The 12,012-nt window shown below is 36.1% G+C and overlaps 1 protein-coding gene and 1 pseudogene across 1 annotated transcript; one reads left to right on the forward strand and one right to left on the reverse strand.

Annotated features, from left to right (window-relative positions):
* Positions 1-274: 274 nt before the first annotated feature.
* LOC133872357 (protein MIZU-KUSSEI 1) lies at positions 275-1,523 on the forward strand. The gene has a single exon (XM_062309845.1). The coding sequence runs from the start codon at positions 526-528 to the stop codon at positions 1,348-1,350; it is 825 nt and encodes a 274-aa protein (XP_062165829.1). The 5' UTR covers positions 275-525; the 3' UTR covers positions 1,351-1,523.
* A 7,815-nt stretch (positions 1,524-9,338) lies between these two features.
* LOC133873170 (putative disease resistance protein RGA3) lies at positions 9,339-11,229 on the reverse strand (annotated as a pseudogene).
* Between the last annotated feature and the right edge of the window lie 783 nt (positions 11,230-12,012).

Below are 12,012 nucleotides of genomic sequence, written 5' to 3' on the forward strand. Positions count from 1 at the left end.
AATCACTTACCTGAATTCTCTCAAATTTGAACAAATAATTGGCACAACTGATGTAAAAGAGGGAAAAATAGCTAATTAAGAGGTTTAATCTTAATCCTGTGAATTAAGTTGGAGGATGCTTAGAGTGGACCCATGTACATGGATGGTGGAGATGAATGAGTGTGTGGTGAAGCAATAGTGAGCATAATGGTGGTTTGTAGGACCATATTAAAATCTCCAAACCCACAATATAATTTGTCTTACAAATCATCATCATCACCACAAGCCTCCATAGTCTCCCTTTATATTGCCTACCTCCCAACACTATCATCATCTTGTCGGCCGCTTTATCCCTCCTCTCTCCCTCTCTCGATCTCTCCCAACTTCAACCAGGATTCTCATTCCCACTCTGCTTTCAGTTTTCATTCCCATCGTGTTTGGAAACATCACACTCTCCAGAATACAAAATTCAAGATTTTCGTTTCCATACATCTTCTTCTTCTTCTTTCTTCGCTCTCTCTCTTCGTCTCTTGTCTATTATATATAATGAAACAACAAGAACTAATCGCCCTCCAAAGAAGCAGCAGCGCCGCCAGAAGCACAAGAAGGATCCTCCCCTCCAGCCACAGTCGCTCCTCGTCGTCTTTCCCACGTGAAACAGAAGAAATCTCCGATAACCTCCTCGTCCCAAAACACTACTCTCCGGCATATGTCTCCGACCAACTCTCGAAACCCCACTTCCCCAAAAGGCTCTCCTCCCTTCTGCGCTCGTTCCTCAGCTTCCTCTCCTTCCCCACCATTCTCCCCACCTGCAAATGGCTCTCCATCCCTTCCAATCTCTCCCTCAATCCCTCCCTCGGCCGCAAAGTCACAGGAACTCTCTTCGGTCTCCGGAGAGGCCACGTCAGCTTCGCCGTTCAGCTCGACCCGCGCTCCGAACCCTTACTACTCCTCGAGCTCGCCATGTCGACCTCGTCGTTGGTCAAAGAGATGTCGTCCGGTCTAGTCCGCATCGCGCTCGAGTGCGAGAAGGTTGGACCGGCTCAACCCGGCCGGTCCAGAAAGCTCTTCCAGGAGCCGACGTGGACCATGTACTGTAATGGGAGGAAGTGCGGGTACGCGATGTCGCGCACGTGCGGGGAGTCCGACTGGCACGTGCTGGGGACGGTGCAGAGCGTGTCGGTCGGTGCCGGAGTGATTCCTGTTGTGGAGAATGGGAAGAAGAGCGGCGGGTCGTCGGAGGGGGAGTTGCTGTATATGAGAGCGAGGTTCGAGCGAGTGGTGGGGAGCCGTGACTCGGAGGCCTTTTACATGATGAACCCTGACGGCAATGGAGGGCCCGAGCTCAGTATTTTTCTTCTGAGAATATGAACACCCAAAGTTGAAAGGAAAAGAAAAAGAAAGCGAAAACTATATATATAAATATATATATAAATATGTTGTTGGAGTTGGAGGGGATCTAAATTAGGTGGATCGAGAGGAATGTTTAGTGAGTTTGTATGATGGTGTATTTTTTATATGCATAACCATGTGATTTCATATCTTCTTCTGATTCTTTTTGTTAGATAGGCTTTACAACATACACATGCATACATATAGAAATTCTCAAAAAATATTGTAAGGGTGGCGGTGGCGGTGGCGGTTATTGTCTCTAACCAGTAACGGAGCAATTTTGAGTAACCATCGGTTAGCCGTTATTTTCGTAATAAAAAAAATACATAATCCCACAATGTAAGGAAAGATGATATATCTTTTATGTGCAGGTAAGGAATCAAAATATTTCATTGTAAGAGCATCTTTAACAATGTTATCTAAAATACCTAACTAAAAAAATAAAATTATTTACTTAAACTATTACTTTTTCTATATACGTTCTAATAGATTCTCTATTATATTTTTTACTTTCTTTCTTTATTATTTCTTTATATATATATTTGCCAACACTCATATTTTAAAACAGTTATTTTTTTTGTAACGGTATAAACTCATATGAGTTTTTGGGTGTCGAGAAAAAAAACGATAAAATATTCAAAAAAAAAATGTTGTTGAGAATGAATAAAATAAAGGAACATTTCGCTACAATAATTAGCTACAAGGAGCAAAAAAATAAATTTTACATAAGCTGAAGATAAACTATTAAACCTAATTTTTATTTCATATTAACTAAATATACATAATATAAGACTTTTGCCCCATCTACGGAGACGCTCTAAAAAATTTTAAAATTGGATTCAAAATCGGAATGGCCGTCGGAGTCCTGTCCCATTCGTGTATATGGGGGGGGGGGGGGGGGGGGGGGGGTTGCTTTTGTGTTGATTTTATGAAATTAGGAAAGTTTTGGAGGATGATGGATTCATGGGCATGCTTGTCGCCTATTCCAAAACCAGGATTGAGTATTGGACTGACAAGGAAAATATTTTCCGAGGTTTATGGGAAGATTGTCCCAAAAAAAAACACCAAAGGTCGATTTCCACGATATTTTAATTCATCGACTATATATATATATATATATATATATATATATATATAATTCTAGAATATTAGAGGGTGTGAAAGAAAAGTTACGATAATATAATTAAAATGTAATAAGTGCACATTACTCGTGCCATGCCGTAATCATTGAGAAGGTGTTGCAAAGAGCAAACCTTTGGCTGTCAAATTAGCTCAAACATGGAGGTGCTGTTTCAAGGACAAAGGCTTATTAAAGCATGAAGATTAAGATCCATCACTGCAACCACTAAAGCCAGGTAATTAGAGTTCTCATTTTCTTTTTTGTGACATATTATTTAGTACACTTTGTTATTCTCTCATAATTCTATTTTGAAAATTAACTATTGAATTGTTGGAGAAATATAAGAAAATACAAGGAAGCATTTATCATTCTTTTTTCATTCTAACAATATTTTTCAAGTTCCAAAGGTTTAATTGCAACCGTTGGAACAATTCATTTTTTTTTTTTTTTTTTTTTTGAAAAAGTCCACATATTCGGCTCTCAAACTATCATCTAATTGAGCATGTCTCCCCCAAACTTTTAATCGAGACAATGTTCCTTCTTCCCAAACTACCAAAACATTGTAAAGAAAAATGCTACAGGTACTTACACTTTTACAAAGGGAGGCTTACAAATTGACGTGACATCCTACATAAATACGAAAATGCCCTTCAGCCCCACGAAACCCAGCATGTCGACTGTTCCCCCATCTCGCTAGCCCAAGAAACCCAACATGTACGCTAGCCTTTCTCCCCCTCTCGCTAGCCATTCTCCACTCTCCTGAGCTCAGTCGCGGCCTTCCATGGCCTTCTGGAATGGACGCGCCTCAGATTCGAAGCCCTACCTCCGGTGGATTGCCAATCTCCATTAGATCTATTGGAGAGAGGGGAGAACGGTTGGAAACCCATGCACACTGGCGTGGGTTTGGTGGGTCGGGGTGCATGGGTTTCTGATAGTGTCGGGAGCTCACCGATGGTCGGGGTCGGGGTCAGGGTCATGGTCGGCTAGTGTGCAGGGTTTCTGACGGTGTGCTGGGTTTTCAACCGGTGTGTTGGGTTCAATCAGAGATGGGAAGGTCATTTTTGTCTTTATGTACTGAAATTTGTTTTGACTCATTTAGCATTAAACTAACATGATATGAGGTTCCACGTCAGTTTGTAAGCCTCCCTTTATAAAAGTGTAAGTACATGTAGCATTTCTACTTTGTAAATATACCTCCAAGGCCAACAAAAAGACAAAAATGACATTACCATTTTTTTAATAAGAGATAAATACCTTATAAATTCAAAAAAAAAAAATTAATAATGTTTTTTGAAAAAGAAAATAGAAATTTTTATATAAAAAAACAACGATTTTTTTTTTTTTTTAACAAAACAAAATTTTTTAATTTCTTACAATAAACAAAAAATTTAATTTAAAAAACAAAAATTTAAACTTTTTAATTCTGCCACCCTTGGTTTTTATGTATTTTTTTTTTTTTTTTTTTTAGTTTTAGTTTTAGTTCTTTTTTTTTAAAAAAATTATTTTATATATATATTTTTTAAGGTTATTTTCGTCATTGGGAGAATATTAACAATTTTTGGTAGTTTGGGAGGAGGAGGAGGAGGAGGAGGAGGAGAGAGGGGGGGGGGGGGGGGGGGGACATTTTCCAAATTGAAAGTTTCGAAGACATTGTCAATTAGGTGGTAGTTTAAGAGGGGTATGTGGACTTTACCTACTCTTTTTTTCTTCCTTTTTTTTTTTTAAAAAAAAAAAAAAAAAAGTTTGGTAAAATCAATGATATTCTAGCAAAATGAGAGTTTTTCTTTAATTTGAGTTGGATTCAGTTTATTAGACTAACATTTGTCGTTAAAGGCAGGATTATTTTGTGTACCTACCACTGTCAGGTAAACCTCAGATCCATGTAAAGTGCTCCCTTCACACGGATCGGGTAATACTGTTGGCGGGCTGGACCCAAATTATTGTTTGCACCTAAGGGGATTCGAACCTTAGACCTTATGGAACTACCACAAAGATCAATGCTTTTACCACTTAAGCCAACCCTTTGAAGTTAAGTAATACATTGGATTAAAGGATTTCATTCGATTCAATTTAGAAGAAAATTTTATCCCTAGCGAAATGATTAAAATGCAATTTATTAGGGTGAGAAAGGACTTAATTATATTCCTATCCACTTTTTTTTTAGAGAAAAAAGAAGAATGGAAAAAAGAAAAGAAAAAAAAAAAGGAGAGAGAGAGAGAGAGAGAGAGAGAGAGAGAGAGAGAGAGAGAGAGAGAATTAGAGAGGAAAAGGGTTAACTAAACTTTTGGCATCAATTTATTTGGTGGCAATGCTGGTGATGAAAGACTAATTTTGAATATAATTCAGCTTCAACAATCTATTTACCTATTTCATTAATTTCTGATGGGGTACAACAATCATATTCATAATATTTCTACTCATTCAACAATCAACATCCACCAAAACCATATTTATCAAAAGGGGTTTATATAGTCATTTACATATCCTACGCATTTAAATGATCAATTTGTTGTGATATAATATGTTCTTCAAAACTTTTGATATAATTGACTTTTTATACGAAGCAGAACGGAGGAATTTGGGAGAAGAAGAATGGAGGAAGGGGAAAAAACGAATCGAGTGACACAATTCAAAGAGAAGGAAATTTGATGGAGTCTCACCACACCACAAAAAAAAAAAAAAGAAAAAAAGAAAAAACAGTAGGCGGAGATCACTCACCACCAAAAGAAGAGAAGGCGGGAAAGAGTCACATTTCAAAAGAACAAAAGATATTTATTCATCAACTCTGTCTCTATTGGAGTACGGTTGTTTACTTACATAAACTCAATAACTAAACCTTAATTTAACTGATTTTGGGCCAAACTCATTATTAAAATTACAAAATAAGACCTTTAACTCTTAAAAATTAAATAAAACATAAAACTAAATAACGAATAAAATTTAAATCAAAATATTGAACTCAATTAAGACTTAATAGTCTTATGTCTCTGCATGCATCACTTTATAATCAAAGTACAAAAGAAAATTAATATTGAGATCCATGAGTAGAAAGTGCATGAAATTAAGCAATATTCCACCCACTTGAATCCTCTCAATAAGGAATATATATATATATGTCACTTCGATTTTACTTGACTGGATCTGCAAACAATTATATACACATGACACTTGAAGTTGAAAGAGACATATGTGATGGTTTGATTCCATACATGTGTGGTGCTGTGTATTATAGCAGGCACGTCAATGACCGAAGAGCTCGAGGAAACAATGAAGGCCCTCGAGTGGACGATGTGGTCATAAATCACTAAGAAAGCGGCGGCTACACTTGACAAGTTGCCCAAACACAGCATTTTGATAGGGAAGAGAGGTCATTTGTTGTTAGGCTAAAATCTTCCAGGATATGTGGAGAATGTCACCTATATATATACACACACACATAAGGTTTCATCACACGCACGTATGCTTTGCATTCCATTCCCACTACATATCCGGCCACTACCATCCAACCATTCAAGTCTACAATTGGCTGCAACTCTTTCAACTTAAAATCGGGAATTAGTCAGGGAGGTCTGAAAAAATTTAGTATAATTTAAGCGAACAAAAAGTTTAAAAATAAGGAAAAAAATGCTTGTTCACATATTACCCAAAACCGACACATATAGGCATATATAGAGAATACGTAAGGACGCAAGACAATTCTCTTTAAGGAACTCGGCAAAATAGTCCTGTAACTTAAAGAGAAGGGATGCTTCTTTTTTTTTGGATGAATAGAAGGGATGCTTCTTTATAAAGAAAGTCGTAGTGACCATGCTCGATCAGGCGACTGTTTATAAAAAACATAGGTCTTCTTAAAGTCGTAAGACTATGTATCGGGTCTGGCACTTTCCGAGAATCGACAAAAGGTCAATAAAATTGATAACATAATAACAGAAGAGTCAGCAACTAAAACCCCAATAAATGACGGTCATAATTATAACGGTATAATTCGATTCATAATTACAAACTAAAGGGAAGGGCTTTCCTCTGTATGTGTGTGTCTATATATATATATATATATTAGTTATTAACCTATCAATAAATTATTTTTAGTTTTCTATAATTTAGTTTTCTTGGGAAAAAAGCACAATAGCAATTTTTTTTGGAACTTAGGAATCTCTCTCGAAGGAAATAATCAGCAGCATATGGTACAGTTGTGCAGCACCATCTAGAGAATATAAAACAAACCTTTGACTTTTTTGTTTTTGTTTTTTTTAAAAAACATAAACATCATGAACCAAACATTGCAACCATTAATTATTTAATTCCACTGCACAGTCATCACTATATATTGCGTATGTGAATGTAAAGCAATCCAGCATTTTTAGCCGTTCACTACCATAAAATTTATACATTTTAAATCACAATTTATTTCAAAAAATTAAAATTAATTGACAGAAAACATTAAATTTACCTAATAACAAATGAAAGTTTGAAGTTCTAAGGAATCGAAGAGGAGCAGCAATGACTGAAATAAACAAAAGTATATATATATATATATATATATATATATATTTTCATTCCAATTAAGCATTAACAGTATGAATTTGAAACCACGCCTTCCATGTAATAGTTTAAGTTCTGGAGTTTTTGAGATGTTGTACGTGTGTATAATGGGGTATCACCAATCCAAAAAATTTGGCAATTTCCATGCTTACTTGAAGCGGTTTGGGTTTAAGAGAGTTCAAAGCTTTGAGGTGGAGTAGGCCACAAAGGGTAATGTGATTGAGGGGCGTTGGGGACAGAGCCTTTATGAACAGCAAGATTTCTGGAGTGCCAAAGGTGGGTCAAAGGAGATGGAGGCAAAGAGTTGGGGGCGGTGATGAGAGGATGATTCAGTTTTGAGAATTTTTTGATCCAATTAGTGATAGATGAAACCTTCTAACCCAAGGGTATGTATGGCACCCACCTTGCTGGATAGTGCCCTGAATTTGAGAGAGAATACCTTCAAATGAGAAATGTTTGTTTTTTATTTTTTTTTGCTTGTCATTTGTCTATTTTCCATATAAGAGATGTGCAAATTTATCATTGAATTTGTAGTTTCTACATGTGAGTTCCACATATTCAATGATGATTTTTTTTTTTCCCTTAAAAAAAAAGAATCGTAAGAAAATAGCACCAAACATATCTCTTTTCAAATAAAGGAGGCCGTGGAGGGGACGGGGTTTTCAAGGAATGGGGTGTTTTTAAGATATTCGAGGATGAAGGTCCAAAGGTGGAAGAATTGGATTGGATGGCCCAGCCCACTTTTGAAATGAGGGCTTTGTTTTTGTCCCTACATGAAACAAATACAAAGCCCTCCAAGGGAGTTGGGAAAGGCATATGGTCCAGAATTTGAGGTTGGGGTTTTGCTTTTTGTCTTTTTCAAAACTTCACAAAAAATTATCCAACATGGAATTCAAAGATTAGCATATTGTTTTGGACTACTGCTGCTACAGTTTTGATAAGGGTTGTGCAGCTAGGATGGATTGCAGATAGTTATGAGATAAATAAACTTTATAAACAAGAAGATGGAGTTACACAAGTATATATACATGTCACCAATTTGTTTCCTTTACATCTCTTAATCAGAAATACATCAACAAATGTCTATTCATTTAAATAAGCTTAATAAGAATTACAACGGCAGCAATTTATTTATTTATTTATTTTTTACATCTCTTAATTTAAATTACAATGACAAAAATATTTATAACTTAACAAAGCAACATATACCTTTAAACTTTGTTACATTCAGGCTTCCACTGTCAGAGTCTTCCATTCAACTATTGTTCTGTCCCTAGACATATAAATCTAATATGAGAATAAAACCAGAAAAAAATTGTGATTACAAAAGAAAAGTTAATAAATATAACATAAAAAGTTTTTGATACACTTGGAAATATTATATATGTTCCACACAAAATATATAATTTCTCCATGCTTTACAAGCGGAATACTTGCACTTGGAGAGAAAGTATAGCGTATGAAATAATAGGATTTTGTCCAAAAAAGGTTTTTCTTTTCTTTTTCATATTAGTTTACATCAAATTAGAATAAGGCAAAAATGATTTCCTAGTATGGATTTTACACGCTTCCACTTGACAAATATTGGGGATTGAATCAATTGAACATTAATAGTTTAAGACCAAAAAAGTGCCCTAATTACCTCAACATCATCTTCTGTTCAAGAAGTACTCCATAAGTCCTCATCGTCAAGTTCAACTTCTGGTACATGCGCGATCTTGGGTTGATCTTCTCGTTTGCATTTTCTACTCAATTCAGGACAGCCTTTAATCTTCAATGATCTTAACGCAGTTAGACAATGTGTCCCCTCCGGAAGAGATGATAACTTGGGGCAAATGATAATCTCAAGTGTGCGAAGTGACTTGAGAGTTGGCAGCCACTCAGGCAACGCTGTGAAGTTCTCACATTCTCCGATTTTTAGGTACTGTAAAGTATTAGCAGATGCTTGGATCCATAGGGGCAAGACCTCCAACTTTCGTAACTCATGAATTACCAGAGTTCGGAGGTTCAACTTGAGATAATTGATTATTTTCTCCATTCAATTCAAGATTTTCACATTCGTGAATAACAAGGACCTCTAAGGAAGTTAGGTGCTTGATATTGAGTGTCAAAGAGGTCAAACTTGGACACTGATGTATCAACAATGTCCGAAGGTTGGTGAGGCGCCTGTCCTTGTCTTGAAACAAAACTTCTAGTCTCGGACAATCTTCTAAAACCAAAAACCGAAAAGAATTCAAGGATCCATTCTCCAACAACCATTTAGACTTTGTTGTTATTGCAAAATACCTAAGGCTGATCATGTTCCTCATATCTTTGGGCAACCGTTCAAGTTTCTTACATCCATGAAGGCATGAAGCAGTAATGTTTGCAAATGGTGTAGGTTATAGATGGAATTAGGAAGTTCCTTGATCCTTTCATTATAAGATAGGTCGATATATTTCAAATGCTTCAAAGTGCCGATAGAACTTGGCAAGACCTCAAAAGATGATCCACCTAAATGAAGCAACCGCAGGGACTTGAATCTTGAGATGCATGCTTCAGCTAAGGACACTGGTTGTTTGGTTGTGAACATAACGGTGCGCACCTTTGTAAACTTGTCTAAACATTTTGGAACTTCTTGACCCAAGTCTTTGGTTGAAAATGACAAATGACGAATTGTTCTAATAATGTCTTTAGCATCAAAATCTACTTGTGAACACTCTCCTTGTGCAACTAAGATTGCAAGATCATGGATGAGATAATGCATTTTAAAGCAATAGTAGGGCGAGTTAGGGTTTATTCTCTCAAAGTCTTGGAAGAAAGATCTCGACACCAACTCATTTATATACAACTCCCCAACATATTCCAACTCTTGTTTTTCATTAATAGACGTTTCAAGTATTAGTCCATGCGCCATCCACATTTGAATCAAACGATACGAAAAGAAGTCATGGTCTTTTGGAAAAAGAGAACAAAAGGCAAAGCATCGCTTCAAGTGAATTGGTAGTTGATCGTAACTAAATCGCAATGCAGGTAAGATGTCATTCTCCTTCTGTTCTAATTTTCATATCTCGTTATCTCTGACAAATTCCCACTCCCGTTCATCAACTTTTGAATGACGCAAGCTGCCTAAAGTCCTCACTGCCAATGGAACCCCTTTACATTTTCCCACAATTTCTTTTCCAATTTTTAAGAGGTTTGGATGTTGTTTCTCTTCTCCTTCCTTAAATGCATATTTCACAAACAAAGACAAACAATCATCTTGGGATAGGCCTTTTAAATTGTTTGTGGAATCGGTGCTCATAACGGAGGCAACCAAATTAGTACGTGTTGTCACTATAATTTTACTTCCTTCGGAACCATCAATTAACAAATCTCTCAATTCAATCCATTTATTATGATCTTCATTCCAGACATCATCCAACACAAGTAGAAATTTCTTATCCCTTAAATGTTCTCTCAGTTCAGTTTGCATTGTATCCACACTCCAATTTTCATCAATTGTAGCGCGTGTAGATTTAAGGATTTCACTTATCAATCTTGTAACATTAAAATTTTCAGACACACAAACCCACATTCTCAATTGAAATGTCTGGATTACACATTCATCGTTGTACACCCACTTGGCAAGTGTGGTCTTCCCCACACCTCCTAATCCAACTATGAAAATTACATTGACATTTTTGCTAACATCTGAGTGCATCAAAAGATTAATGATATTTTCTTTGTCCTTATCCCTTCCGATTACTTTTGATGGATGGACAAATGAGATTAAATCTATTTCCCTCATCCAGTGCACGATACGCCCATCTTTACGTTGTTGAGTGAGATTAAATTTATCATTATCGGCTGCAATCTCATCTAACCTCTCTCTAATGCCCTTGATTTTATGAGCGAGTTTGAAAGGGAATGCATGTGTCATAGAGGATGAAAGTGAATGCAATACCTTTCTAGAAGTGCTCCCATGTGTGGCAACCACTTGATTCCTTAAAGCTTTGTACTCAATTTCATCAAATACATTCTCAGCATCGTGAAGGACGTCATTGAGTTGCCCTAGCCAGAGTCTCAGTAGGGAGTCAGTTGCTTGCTTCTTTTCGGCATCCAGGAGCACCTCTCTAATGATTGACATGGTGAGCTCAAGCCTTTTCAGATCGCTTTTGACACCTCATGCCAAGCTCAACTCTTGGTAAGCAAGGGGCCTAGCTTCTCTAAGACCCTTGCTAGAAGCTTATAATAAATTGACTTTGAAAGCTCAGTATCGACTTTTTTCGTACTTCTTCAACAGATAGCCACGAGTCTGTTGAAAAAATCAGCAGCGTTTGGTACAGGCCACCGTCTAGAGAATATAACTAACCTTTAACTTTTTTGCTTTTGTTTTTCTTAAAAACTGAACATGAACCAAACGTTGCAATCATTAATTATTTAATTTCACTACACAGTCGTCACTATAGCGTATGTGAATTTATTGCAACGAAACATTTTCAGCCGTTCACTACTAAAAATTTTATACATGTTCACAATTTATCTCAAAAAGCTTCAATTAATTGGTAAAAAATATTAATATTTTTAATTATTTAATTAATATTGGTTGAAAATATTAAATTGACTTAATAACAAATGAAAATTTGAAGTTCTAAGGAATCCAAAAGGAGCAATTGCTGAAATAAACAAAAATATATTTTTTTCATTCCAATTAAGCATTAGCAGTATGAATTTGAAACAACACCTTCCATCTAATAGTACTCTAAGTTACTGAGTTTTTGAGATGTTGTATATATGATGGGTATCACCAATCCAACAAAATTGGTAATTTCCATGTTTACTTGAAGCGGTTCGAACCATGACTAAATCATTGGAAAATTAACAGTCATATAGAAGAATAAGAGTAATGTTAAAAATCATATTTTTATCTCACAATTATCCTCTAATACTGAGGTGGCAGTCTCAACTAATATGTCATTATTGTAGAATAATTGTAGGATAAAAATATAATTTTTAGC

The sequence above is a fragment of the Alnus glutinosa genome, chromosome 7 (assembly GCF_958979055.1).
Source record: "Alnus glutinosa chromosome 7, dhAlnGlut1.1, whole genome shotgun sequence".
NCBI lineage: Eukaryota > Viridiplantae > Streptophyta > Magnoliopsida > Fagales > Betulaceae > Alnus > Alnus glutinosa.

Excerpts from the sequence above, each read along its gene's own strand:
- LOC133872357 (XM_062309845.1), top strand. The coding sequence starts at position 526 with ATGAAACAACAAGAACTAATCGCCCTCCAAAGAAGCAGCAGCGCCGCC.